The 14301-nt window shown below is 41.1% G+C and overlaps 1 protein-coding gene across 7 annotated transcripts in view; it reads right to left on the minus strand.

The window, feature by feature from the left end:
- HECTD4 (HECT domain E3 ubiquitin protein ligase 4) overlaps positions 1–14301 on the minus strand; it is a 222188-nt gene that overhangs the window by 64216 nt on the left and 143671 nt on the right. For all 7 annotated transcript variants that reach the window (XR_010108967.1, XM_034934555.3, XM_034934553.3 and 4 more), the window contains 10 exons: positions 12663–12816; positions 11222–11502; positions 10795–10984; positions 8743–8824; positions 7252–7454; positions 6426–6561; positions 5437–5619; positions 4398–4562; positions 3840–4009; positions 2395–2510 (listed from right to left, as the gene is read on the minus strand). Coding sequence is in view for 6 of the 7 variants with exons in the window: in XM_034934555.3 (XP_034790446.1) it covers positions 2395–2510; positions 3840–4009; positions 4398–4562; positions 5437–5619; positions 6426–6561; positions 7252–7454; positions 8743–8824; positions 10795–10984; positions 11222–11502; positions 12663–12816 (1680 nt within the window). In the remaining variant the exon portion in view is untranslated. The remainder of the gene's footprint in view (positions 1–2394; positions 2511–3839; positions 4010–4397; positions 4563–5436; positions 5620–6425; positions 6562–7251; positions 7455–8742; positions 8825–10794; positions 10985–11221; positions 11503–12662; positions 12817–14301) is intronic.

Genomic DNA, 14301 nt, shown 5'->3' on the forward strand with positions numbered 1-14301 from the left:
AAGGATTCTTTTTTTTTTTTTTGAGATGGAGTCTCGCTCTGTTGCCCAGGCTGGAGTGCAGTGGCATGATCTCGGCTCACTGCAAGCTCCACCTCCCGGGTTCACGCCATTCTCCTGCCTCAGCCTCCAGAGTAGCTGAGACTACAGGCGCCCGCCACCACGCCTGGCTAATTTTTTGTATTTTTAGTGGAGACGGGGTTTCACCGTGTTAGCCAGGATGGTCTCCATCTCCTGACCTCATGATCTGCCTGCCTCGGCCTCCCAAAGTGCTAGGATTACAGGCATGAGCCACCGCGCCCGGCCCAAGGATTCTTAAACTTTACAGAGGATACTATTTAGAATACAAATCAATACGCATAAGCTCATAGTCTTCTCTTTTGTAGTAATTAACAAGCACTTCCCATACATTTCTTTGCAACTCTTTGTTACCACAAAGTGGTTTTCCACTAGGAAAAATAGGTTAGGTGGACTATGATCAAAACCATGTGAGACCACTGCTCTAAATTATTACAAATCCTACCTTATGCATTAAGTATCAATGTAAATTTCACAATTAAGACCTCTTTATTCTATAAAATATATAAGAGGATACCCAGAAACAGTCCCATAGAAAAGCAAGTGATTAATTCAGCATGTTATATGCTGCTATAATCAGTCAAAATATGTCTTCGAATGCAATCTAAGCCAACAATATAAAAAAAGTCAGAGGCAGTGAACTAAGGACCTACTAAGAGTACAAAACGAAGTCACAAGTAATTTCACCCTTGAAGCCTAGCACACCCCTTGCTTCTGTTCTTGTTCTCTATTCTTAGGATCTCTCTGAGGTTTATTAATGGTTCCTGGATCTCCCAGCTGGAGCTTCTGCTGAATCCAAGGCACTACCCTTATCAAAAGAAAGAGATGTGAGAAGTAAAACGGATACAGACAAATTTAAAAATAAAAAGAAAACAACAGAAATGAGCACAATGTGAAAGAGTAACAAAAACTACAAACAGAAAAGGTATTAGAGAGTTACTGACAAAATAAACGGCATGAGAAAAAGTAATACAGATTTTTTAAAAGACCAAAAAAAAAAAAAAAAAAAAAAAGAGGATGAACCTACAAGCACTAAGGGATTTAAAGCTGTCCATTTCTAACATGTAGTTTGTGAAAATGTTAGCATTGGAGGAATGTTAATTGAATTGTGAACAATTTCACTTAGGGTCCAGTTATATCCTTGGGGACAAAAGATAAATTTTCATTTAACCAGGCCAACTACCAATTTACAGGAAACAAAACGGCAAATGAACATGGTAAATGACACCACAGGGATACAGTCATCAAAATCCAGACTGGGAAACCTTCCACAAACAAATTGTAAGGCAAAAAAAAAAAAAAAAGACTAAGAGGAATCTATATTTTAAAATAGATTAAAAAGACACAGCAACAAAGTAACAATTTGTAAACTTTATTTGGATCCTCATTCAAATAAATAAATGTAAAAACAAGGATGATCTTTATGGGAAAATTAGGAAGTTAAACACTGACTAGATATGTATATACACATATTTTTAGAGACAGGGTCTCACTATGTTGCCCAGGCTGCACTCAAACGCCTGGGCTCAAGCGATCCTCCTGCCTCAGCTTCCCAAGTAGCTGGGATTACAGGCACATGCTGCCATGCCCAGCTTAGATACTTAATAATATTTAAAAATTACTGTTAATAATTTAGACAGGTGATAATGGTGTTGTAGTTATTTAAGATTCTTTATTTTTCAGAGACGTAAACTAAAATACTTATGAATAAAATAATATCTAGGATTAAAAATAATTCCAGGGGTTGCAGCACAGATAAAACAGGATCAGTTATGAGTTGACAACTGTTGAAACTGGATAATGGAACCCTGAAGGTTCATTATACTAGTCTCTCAATTTTGGTATTTGTTTGGACTTTTCCATACACACACACACACACACACACTCACACACACACTCACACACACACTCACACACACACATGCAAGGATGGATGTTAGTGCAAACTCTTGACTGTGAATTCAAATGTAGCCAATGACAACAGTCAAAATGTACATGCCAGCCCTAAGGACAGCTCCTAAATATTATAGTTCTAATAGGTAAATAAAGGCAACAAATCAATAGGAATGAAGAAAAGAAAACACTCTGACATGGTCCTAAAGTTAATTGAAAAATGCTGATTTCCTAACTGGTGTAGATTAAAAGCTTTTTATTTACATTTCTAGGTCTGTGATGCACGTGAGTTGTGACAGGTGTTGTCCTTACAGCTCGGCTGTTTTGATGTGTGTGTATGAAAACACTTAACATACCATTATCAAATTGCAAATGTGCTGAGAAAATTCAATAAAACAGGGTGGTAAGGCAAGTTCAGGTACTCACCAGCACTACATTCCTGGGCTACTAGGTTAAGAACTTCAACAGCTGCTGGACATTGTTGTATGAATTCTTCACAAAATAAGCTGTCTTCTAAAAGCTGGGCCATGACCAGGCATGCTCTTAATGTTAAAAGATTTACAATATTTCAAAGTCATCAGTGTTCATTGTCTAAAAAAGTCAACTGTGAAAAACATTTCAATCAATTTTGCCCCCCAGTTTACAACAAGGTTCAAACACCCCACTCATCTTGCTTTTTTTTCTGAGCTGGACTGTCTTGGAAATATATAAATAACTTCTCTTTTGCCACACAGTAACTGCTGACACTGCATGAAGAATTGGAAAAGAGAAAAATGGTTGCCATCGCCACTAAATGGAGATACAAAGTGCCGGGTGAGAAATCAGCACTGTCTCTTAAAAGCTTTTCCTAACTTTGCCCTAGGGAAGCAAGAGGGATTCAAAAAGTGGGAAAATCTGTATGGCGATCACTCTCACCTGATTCAAAATACACACTAGACGTTTCTAAGAAGTGTCATTGTTGGCCGGGCATGGTGGCTCACGCCTGTAATCCCAGCAATTTGGGAGACCAACGCAGGTGGATCACCAGAGGTCAGGAGTTTCAGACCAGCCTGGCCAACATGGCGAGACCCCGTCTCTACTAAAAATATAAAAATTAGCCAGGAGTGGTGGTATGCGCCTGTAATCCCAGCTACTCAGGAGGCTGAGGCAGGAGAATCGCTTGAACTAGGGAGGCAGAGGTTGCAGTGAGCTGAGATCACGCCACTGCACTCCAGCCTGGGTGACACAGCAAGACTCTGTGTCCAAAAAAAAAGAAGTTTCATTGTCAAAAAGAGACACCTGTTACTGCTGTTTAACGCTAAATAAATGTATTTGCAGGAAAAGACCAACACCAACCCCTGTGTGCATGTCCTAGTTTTCCCATCATCAGTTTGGAAAGTGATAGGCCAGATATGTATCAATGTGGCCTGAACCATTTTATTTATTTAATTATTTATTTGAGATGGAGTTTCGCTCTTGTTGCCCAGGCTGGAGTGTAGTGGCACCATCTCGGCTCACTGCAACCTCCGCCTCCCGAGTTCAAGCGATTCTCCTGCCTCAAGGTAGTAGAGTTATTCCTGTGATGGAACAGAGTTCTTTTAACAAAGCAAATCAGTGGAGCCTTATATATGTGTTTCATACATCACATTTCATTTGTATGCTAAACTTTATTTTGAAGTGTAGACATTGGGGAATGCAACAAAAATTGAAGAAATTAAGGAATGCAACGAACTATGGTAAAAACTGTAAAAGAATGGTTACTGTTGCTCAGTTTAGTGTGAGCTTCAAGCTGTGGACTCACTAAGTTGGGAGTGGAGGGGCCCACCAAGGATCCCTTCTTCTGTCAGCTTGCACCATGTCAGCACATAAGGCAATGTGGGGAGGGTACTCACCTTGTCCTTATTTCAGCAAGGAGCCGAACGACTGCCATCACAGGAGCTGACCCATCTCCTGTTGCAGGAAGTGAGGTGTGAATAGAGAGACTTCCCTCCTGAGGAAGCAACATGGACTGGACTGCCTGTACTACCTTCTCAGTAATGGACAGTTTATGAAGAGGCAATGCCTGATGGTGGTGGGGGGGCATGGCAAAAAGTTAAATTCAAGTAGTTAGTTTATAAGAAATGAGGGTGTTATTATTATCTGGAGTTAATTCTTAAATTTTCCGTTAAAAAAATAAAATCACCATACAGAAAACTACAAACCACATCAAAACAATTAAAAATACATTGTAGAAGAGCCCTAACCAACAAAGAAATGAATTTGGTCATCTAGATGAAAATTTTCACATAAGCATTACTATTAAATAACTATAACCAATACATAAATATACATCACAAGTACAATTTAAGATAATCAAGCATTTGTGCTTCTGCACTGAGCATGTGCATAGACTCATTACAGTACAGTTACCATTGGCAGACATTTTACAAAGCATTTAAAAATCACCTTACCTCTGATCTTGGAACACAAAGTCTAGACAATGGAATAGTCAATGTGTCTGACGCTTGCGAAGTCTTTCTACAGTCTATGGGTGGGAATCTGACTGTAGCTATACCTTCCTGTTCATTGATAGAAGCCACTACTCCAATGCTTCCTGAAATTCCTCTACCTAAAACCTGGAGACAGAGATAGATTAGCACTACCAACCAGCTCTGACGTGTGGGCAGCTGTCTTATGAGACAAGAGGAAAAAGTAAATTTATAGTTGTCATTGTTGGCGTTACAGTAATAGTTTATACTACTAGGGTAGCAGATACCAAGCCCTAGACATGACTTATAATAGGCCCTAAAACCTAACTGCAAGGTGATCACAACATGCTGTCATCTCAAATAGAAACTCGTTACTGCTAGGCCAGGTGTGGTGGCTCATGCCTGTAATCACAGCATTTTGGGAGGTTGAGGCAGGTGGATCACTTGAGGTCAGGAGTTCGAGACCAGCCTGGCCAGCCTGATGAAATCCCATCTCTATTAAAAATACAAAAACTAGCCAGGCAAGGTGGTGGGCGCCTGTAATCCCAGCTACTTGGGAGGCTGAGGCAGGAGAATCATTTGAACCCGGGAGACAGAGGTTGCAGTGAGCTGAGATTGCACCATTGCACTTCAGCCTGGGGAACAGAGCAAGACTCTGTCTCAAAACAAACAAACAAACAAACAAACTTGTTACTGCTGTTTAATGGTAAATAAATATTTGCAGGAAAACACTGTTTTCCTTCCATTCTAATTCCATCATCAATTCTAAGACTGATACTGATCACACTACAGGACACAAGTATTGTAGTTAACCTAAGACAGTATTGCATTAATATCTGAATAATGTGTGGCACAGTGTGGATTTGAATTCAAGAATTTCTCAGATTCCTTATTTAGCTTGAAGAAACAGGTTTTTTTGTACAGCTGGTTGGATAATACTTGTCTTACAGATGATCAATTAATTAATGGATGCTTATATATATGGGGGAAGCAATGATTTGGGGAACATGGTGGTTGGTACCTGAACCTCGGATCCTATCTTGATTGTCTCTTTGAAGCCTCCAAGTGCACACAGTGCGGCAACGGCCTGGCGTGCAATTCTCTGAAGTTTGGCAAGTTTCCTGCCACTGCTGCTGCCATTTTCCAGAATGCTTTCTGCGTATTTCCCCAATTGTGGAATGTACATCAGTGCTCGAGACAGAACCTAAATATAGAAGCAGCCCGTGCACTAGGAGTTAAAGCTTTGGTTGTTTTGATGCCAAGGGTGATAAAGTGTCTACAACAGTGCCTGGGTCCCATGTATTGAAGGAACTCTGGACATGTGAGGGACCAAAAAACTATCAGGTATGGCCAATGACATCTGCCCATATTTGTCTATGTAACTGGACAAAATTGGAAATACACAACTGGGAGAATCAAACATCATGTCACTAAAACCTCTAAAATGAAACAATCATTCATCTGAAGGAAAACTATCCCAGCATACTGTCCACTTGGCAACACTCAGTTACCTTCAGGACATGTCATAAGGGGTTCATTTGAAGAGTGGCTGTGGAAAGGGGGAATTGCTTACAGATCTGTAGTTTCAGGCAACTGGACTACTGTTTGTAATGATGAATCACTTACTGACAGGGCACTCAGGCAGTGTAAATCATGCAGAGGCCTCCTTGGACTTAGTGAGTACACTTAAATCCAATAAACCAACACTGCATGATCTCCTAATGTCAGTACCAATCTAACATAAGCAAGAAGAAGAGAAACAAGGCCTGTCACTCTTTCCCTGAGAATACTGTCCTATCGTCTGCAAAATGAGAACCGGGAGTGACAGGTGATATAGGTTAACAGAGTTGAAACTACTACAGCAAAGCAAATTCCAGGGGAAAGTCAGTTAACAGGTATCTGACGAATTTGGAAAATTTCTCTTTACTAAAATGCCCCTTGCTGGGTATGATTCTAATTCTAATTAGCTTACTTCTTATTTTCTCAGTTGAGTAGCAACACTGCGCTAACCTTCTCTGCTGTTGTGGTCCATATTTGAGCAGCATTTGATTCAGGTGCCATGAGCAAGCTATGTAGCAAGGCGATCACTTCTGCAGCCATGCTGTTTGCCACGTGCCCACTGATGAAGGGACGCACGGGATCAGTCCTGCAAGTGTCAACAGGAAAAAGTGTCAGTGCCCAGTGATGGTTAAGACTGCAGGGAAGTGGCTTTCAGGGTTAGCATCAGAGGAAAACCTTTTCTATTTATACAAGAAAAAGTGGATTCCATTGACCGAGAAAACAAGAAGCTACATTATCATTAGGAAGAAATCACTGTGTCATATTCTTTGTGGTATCTGAAGAACTGCCTCAAACAGTGGACCTCAAACTTTATTTATAAGCCATGAGGATCAGTGAAAGACACTGCATTGCAACTATTCCTGGCTTTCAAGCACAAATCACCTCGAACCAACTTCACAGAGGCAACACTTAACTGCTGCTTCTGCTCCTAGAAAGAAGTTTGTGTTCAGTTGGGGCAGTGGAGATGTACCATTTGCAAGAAATAAAGGTAGCAAGACCAGAGTTTATTAATACTACTCAAAAGAATCCTCTGGCTATAAATGTCCCCTCAGCCAGGAGCATCCCTCTATTCTTTCATGACAACCTCAGATCTACCTGGATGGTCATTACTCCCCGACGTACTCCAGGCTGTACCTTGAGTGCAACTACTACAGCAGATGGCGGCCTCATTTCCAAGAGGTCAAGGGGATGGTAGAAAATTAAAAAGCTAAAAACAAACCCATTATAAAGTAAACCTGAGATGAGTGTGGACAGCTCCTACCTGTGGAAGGTTTACCTTGCAAGCTCCGAGTTCCTCTCTCGGCAAATGGAAGTTTGGGCGGTTTTCTTTTTGTCGCCTGTGGATAGTCCACTCACAGTCTCTGGGTTGATAGACTCTACAGGTGGCCCAATGCTGACGATGAGGCCCGACTGTGCCCACTTGGTGGCTTTCCGCAGGGCGGCTGCAGCCTCTTCTGTAATCACTTCGCAACAGCCACCCTGGGGTGAGGTTGAAGACGCTGAGAAGATTCATTTCACTCTTCCCAGCACTATATTTTTCAAGTCTATTTCCCCTCAATTACCAAAGCAATCCACACTCATTTTTTTTTAATTCAAACATAAAATATTATATGTAGAGTAAAATTTCCATAGACATCCCAGGCCTCATCCAGGCTGAGATAATGGTTAGTCATCTAGATAACTTCTGTGCAAATTCTGGCATACATATCACAGGGCCCCGACACAGGCTGCATTTCATTTTGCTTTTATCAGTTATCAGTGTATCGCGGAGACTCTTCCACATCAATACACAGAGATCTACCTCATTGTTTTTCATAGTTGCACAGCATTTCATTATATGACTGTAATAATTTCTTTAACCAATCCCCTCTTTATGAGTATGTGGATCCTATTTTCTGTTTTTGTTTTGTTCGAGATTGAGTCTTGCTCTGTTGCCCAGACTAGAGTGCAGTGGTGCGATCTCGGCTCACTGCAACCTCCGCCTCCCAGGTTCAAGCGATTCTCCTGCCTCAGCCTCCCAAGTAGCTGGGATTACAGGAGCCTGCCACCACGCCTGACTAATTTTTGTATTTTTTAGTAGACAGGATTTTGCCATGTTGGCCAGGCTAGTCTCAAACTCCTGACCTCAGGTGATCCACCTGCCTTGGTGTCTCAAAGTGCTGGGATTACAGGCGTGAGCCACAGTGCCTGGCCTATTTTGTTTGTTTTTTCAAACAAAACTGTGAAGAACACCCTGTGTGTTTCTCCCTGGACACTTGAGACTTTATTTACCCTCACCTTGACAATAAAGGGTATTACTAATCTTTCTTGACTTGTCTGACAGATGAAAAATGATATATTACTATTGTTTTTATTCCTTTCCTTTAATTATTTGTGAGCCTGGGTATATTTTTATATTTTTAATAAGGTATTTGTAATTCTTATTATCTGTTATTTTCTTAGCAACCTTTCACATATTTTCAACTATCTCACCTATCTCAAACTATTTTTAGGCTATTAAACTATTTTCAACTTCAAACTATTAAACTTTCTTAAAAGAGCTAAGAAAAAATTTCTAGGTCAAAACTAAAAGTTTTGATTTTGACAAACTGATTTTAACTAGTTCTCTTTAAAATGGCCTCAGTTAAGGCACTGACTTCAATTTCTCACCTTGCCTCTTCGTTGGAACTTGAACTAATTTTTTGTTTTCTTAATTTGTTCTGAAAATCTAAAGCATGACAAATACTCTACAATTTCGGGTTTCATCGTTTTAACCTCATGAGGTTACCTTGGTCATGTCTCGATCCATCTTCACAACTTTCTCCATGTTGGCGCCAGTACCAAGTCGGAAGGGCCGTCCTTCTGAACTACTGAAAAAAGGCAGGCAGAGAACACAGCACACCTTACAGGCACTGCCAAAAGTGGGCTGCATGCCATGGGGTCACCCAGTCATGGTGAGGCCCTATTATACACTAACATTAGCTTTTTTTTTTTTTTTTTTTTTGAGACAGGGTGTTGCTCTTTCACCCAGGCTGGAGTGCAGTGGCGTGATCACAGCTCACTGCAGCCTCGATCTCCCTAGGTTCAGGTGATTCTCCCACCTCAGCCTCCCAAATAGCTGGGACCACAGGTTCATGCCACTATGCTTGCCTAATTTTTGTATTTTTTGAAGAGATGGGATCTCACTATGTTGCCCAGGCTGGTCTCAAACTCCTGGGCTCAAGCCATCCTCCTGCCTTGGACTCCTAAAGCACTGGGATTACAGGCATGAGCCACCATGCCTGGACCTCTAACACTAGCTTTTAAAATCCACAATTTAAGACTCAATTTTTCAAAAAGGAAATAATTTATTACTGCTTAATTATAGCACTTCAGGGCCCAAAACAACAGCATTTTTAGAGTTGTAAGGGTATCTAGAAATCCAGATGAAAATAATGCACAAAATGAAAAACTGACATGAACCCAGAACAAAAGCAGGGCCTGAGGACATCATCTAAACCCCAAGGAGAGGGAACTTTAACGACACCATAGATGTGATCCCTTGGCGAATGACATCTATTAGAAAGGAAGATTACAGGCGTGAGCCACAGCGCCTGGCCTATTTTGTTTGTTTTTTCAAACAAAACTGTGAAGAACACCCTGTGTGTTTCTCCCTGGACACTTGAGACTTTATTTACCCTCACCTTGACAATAAAGGGTATTACTAATCTTTCTTGATTTTACTTGTCTGACAGATGAAAAATGATATATTACTATTGTTTTTATTCCTTTCCTTTAATTATTTGTGAGCCTGGGTATATTTTTATATTTTTAATAAGGTATTTGTAATTCTTATTATCTGTTATTTTCTTAGCAACCTTTCACCTATTTTCAACTATCTCACCTATCTCAAACTATTTTTAGGCTATTAAACTATTTTCAACTTCAAACTATTAAACTTTCTTAAAAGAGCTAAGAAAAAATTTATTAGAGTTCCTTTCTAATAGTTCTTCTTCCCCTGCCTCCTGAACTTGGTTCTCCAAAAAAAATCTTTCATCAAATTTGTACTATGATGCATTGCAATGTCCAGGAATGTTTCTTGGAGATTTCCTCATATAAGCCCTGACCTGCCATAATCCCGCTTAGTTTACACCATGGTCCCATTAGTGTTTTCGGTTGCCATAATGGCAGACAGGGGATTCAATTATGAGGATGACAACATCGTCAGATCATTTAAGTAAAGAGAGGCCTATTCAATCTGAGACATAAATACCTGCTCTGAATTCCCTTGTGCTATGTGGCAAGCCTTCCTGTTGCCCTGGATCCCACTAACAAAGCCCTGCAGGTTTGTAATATTTGGGCAGTGACTATATTTTTACTTTCTTCTTGAGTAATCACACCATTTCATACTTCAACTAATTAAAGGTTTAAAAAAGTGTCTCTTGTTTCTCCAACTCACAGTCAATGAGTTGGAGTTTACCTAAATTTACCAACAGCTGAAGGATGCCAACAACTAAAAATCAAATGGCATTATTCCTTCTCAAAGCCCAAGTCACACTGGAGGCTTCCCATAGACAATAATACATCGTCCACATGGCTTTAGCTCTCAGTTGCGCTTAGAGAGACAGTACCAAGTTGTGGTTCAGAGCTTGGGTTCTATGGTCAGAGAAGACTACATCTGCATTTCAGCTCTGCCTCAGTTTCTTTCTGTGTCACCACAGGAATCACAGTGACAGTGTCTACCTGAAAGGGGTGTAAAGAGGGCCGAGGCAGTCGATACATGTACAGGGCTTATTTAGCACAGTGCCTGTGACATGGGTGGTGCTTGAGGATGTGTAGCTATCACAATCATTACGGTCACCTTAGCAATGGCTGGAGGACTTCATGGGATGACTGGTCTTCCCGCTTGTGGATAAATATCGAGAGCTTGCCATCCACAGCCTCACTCTCTTCTCCAGGATCTTTATCTCCTTTCAAGGAATTCTTGGGACTGGTTTTTGTCAATGTGGTGTCAGGTTCAGAAGCGGTTGGAGAAAGAACTGTCTGACATCCTTTAAGCAAAAAACAAAGCTCATTCAGGAAAACTGCAGTGTTGTTTTGGCGGCTCTGCTAAAATGAAAAATAATGGTTTGGGATTTGGAATCTTTCTTCCCCCTTCTCTATTCCTGTCCCCGCTCCCTTCTCTGTCACTCACTCTTTCATCACAGGAAGCACAGATGCAAGGGGGACCTGACTGGGCACAGGAATGCTGCACTGCCATGCTACTCTCCTGTTGAGGAGCTTCTCACCTGGAACCACATAATCTGCCAGCTTTGCTAAGAGCAGGGAGGCGATCTTGGAAGCTGGGTCGCTGGGATCCTCCTGCTCACTGTTTAAGGAGGGGACAGAGTAGCTCCAGGGTGGGAGCTCCACGTTTCCACAGTCTTCTACGCTCATCAGGGGCAGCGCCGCCCGGCACAGCTGGAGAATAATAAGGACTAGCTTTGGAGACGGGCGTTGGTCAAGCAGCAGGGAGAGGAGTTTGGACACACAAGCTGGCTGGCTCAGGATGGCTTTACCTATGTGGCTCCTGGGAAAAAAGGAAGAAAAGGTACACAGTGCTAGAAATGTTGATCTATAGACATTCAGAAGCAAGAGTTCTCTGAATGAAACAAACCAATGAAATCTGATTTCACGAGGAATCATGAATGTGGCACTATGCTTCTGTGAAGAATTAAGAATTTTGGAAACATTTGATGAAACCAAACAACACTAATACTTAAAAGGAAAGATTTTTGAATATTTTCTGATCTCTGATGTTTACTTGAGATCCTAAATTCAGAGTGATTCATGGATCACTGAGACTTAGAAACTCAAACTAAGAGCTTTTCAGTTTGTCATTTATTCTTTCATTTTTTTAACGGGAAAAAAGACATACAAATTTATTTAACATGTATACACAGGAGCCTTCAGAGTGAAGACTCAATTTCCCATGAGTTACAGAAGCTTATCTACCATCTTGAGGTTACAGAAAGAATGGGGGCTTGGATCCTGGTAAACCAGGTTAAGGGAGAGGGGAGAAGCATTCTATAATAAATGATTGCTAGGGAGAATGACTGGATCTGGGAACAGAGATTAACTTGTAAATAGTTCTCTTTGGAATTTACGTTATTTATCCTTTCTTAATGAGTACCTCAAGACCAAAGCTATCATACAGTGTTTCATAGGCTTCAATGTTCTAGGATCTGCCACAGCTAAAACTGTTATATTCCAAGAAAGCTAAATAACATGCAGTCAGTCATATGTGGATATTTTATGGGCCTCGTGGCTCACACAGGGAGTATATAACCAGCACAGAATATCTTCTTTTAAAGACACAGCATGAGAAAGTGAGTTAATTACAGGCCCTGACTCATTCCTCTTTAATCTTGCTACAATGAGGGTAAGATTTTTGGTTAATGAATACAACTGCATCTATGGGAAAGGTTAGCAGCTGCTGTCAGTAAGGTATTAAAGCAAATGATGATATATTATTTTATGATTTAGCTATTCACCTAAATAATCCTTATATTTTGGAACTAAATACTATGTTTCAATGACTTTATCCTCCATTATTTTTTTGAGGCAAGAGTGTGTCAAAATGGCCTAGTAATTTAGCTATTTCGAAAAGACAACCACCACCAAAAGAAACCCCAATCGTTCAAGAGGAAAGCCAGCTTCTCCCAGAGCTCCAGGCTGGACCTTGCATACCTTGAGAGATCATTGAGAAGACTAAGTACATCCTGGAGCGCGTCATTCCCAGCAGCCTGGTTGCCACAGCACTCTGTGGCTCGGGCAAGATGGTTAGTGAGAAGGCTGGACACCTGCCGGGCCAGACCTGAGTGCACAGCCTCTGTGGAGCCACCTTCACAGTTAAAGAAAGAAAAAAAGAGATTGGTGAAAACCTAAGGGTGCCATGGTGAGCCTGAGGGGGCGGCGAGCCCTGTCCATTTATCTTGCTTAATGTTTCATGAACCATCTAATAGTGTCTCCTCATTAGATAATATCTATACATAAAAAGGATAATAGTTATTTTAAAAATAACTCAATGTGGGGGGTAGACATTACTATTAATGAAAATTGAATATGATTAATCCATACATAACCAAAGAACATACTTTGATTGATAGGGAAGAATCATTACTTCACCGGTGATGAAAACATCTTGATTTCTTAACTCATACTTTCCCAAACACAATAAAAGACCTTTTTGGATTCTTCCATGTTTACCATAGTTCCAGAACCTCCCAAGCATGTAAAAGTTATGAAAAAGTATTTGTTGTTTCCTGAACTTTCCATGCTCTTTTAGATCCCTGAGTCTACACACGCTGTTTGTTCCGCTCGAAAGTCTTCTCCTTCCTTCAAGAGTAACTCCCGTGTCACCTTCTCTGGGAAGCTTTGCTGGATCCCTAGCACAGCTGGTCTCTGGAACCTCTACACTCCCACTGCACATCCTATCTACCTCAGTTGTGGCACTGATTACACTATAAGTATTTGCTTATTGGTCTATTTCCCTGTCAGACCTTTTTTTTTTTTTTGAGATGGAGTTTTGCTCTTGTTGCCCAGGCTGGAGTGCAATGGCACAATCTTGGTTCCCCGTAACCTCCGCCTCCCGGGTTCAAGCGATTCTCCTGCCTCACCCTCCCTAGTAGCTGGGATTACAGGCATGTGCCACCATGCCCGGCTAATCTTGTATTTTTAGTAGAGATGGGGTTTCTCCATGTTGGTCAGGCTGGTCTCGAACTCCTGACCTCTGGTGATCCGCCCTCCTCAGCCTCCCAAAGTGCTGGGATTACAGGCGTGAGCCACTGCACCCAGCCTATGACAGACCATATTTTTAAAGGGAGGAATAATGCCTTATTTATCTTTTGCCTGGCATATAATAGACTCTCAAGACATTAAAATGCATCGTGAACAAATAAACAGATAAATAAACAAGTTATACACACAGGCCTGGAATCTTATTGGGAAATTTATCCTTCAAGTTTACTTTTTTTTTTTGAAATAGGGTCTCGCTCTGTTGCCCAGGGTGTGTAGAGGCACGATCACAGCTCACTGCAGCCTCGACCTCCCTGGCTCAAGCAATCTTCCCACTTCAGCCTTCTGAGTGGCTGGGACTATAGGCACGTGTCACTGCACCCAGCCCAGGTTTACTTTTTATTTGGATTGGTCACTAAAAATAAAATTTGGAAACATCACCTTGAAAATGCAACTGAAAAGCCACTTCAAAAAATATTTGTTTTTTTGAACGCCAAGGCGTGAGGACTGCTTGAGGCCAGGAGTTTGAGACCAACCTGGGCAACATAGTAAGATCCTGTCTCTAAAAACAAACAACAACAACAACAAAAAA

The sequence above is a fragment of the Pan paniscus genome, chromosome 10 (assembly GCF_029289425.2).
Source record: "Pan paniscus chromosome 10, NHGRI_mPanPan1-v2.0_pri, whole genome shotgun sequence".
Lineage (NCBI taxonomy): Eukaryota > Metazoa > Chordata > Mammalia > Primates > Hominidae > Pan > Pan paniscus.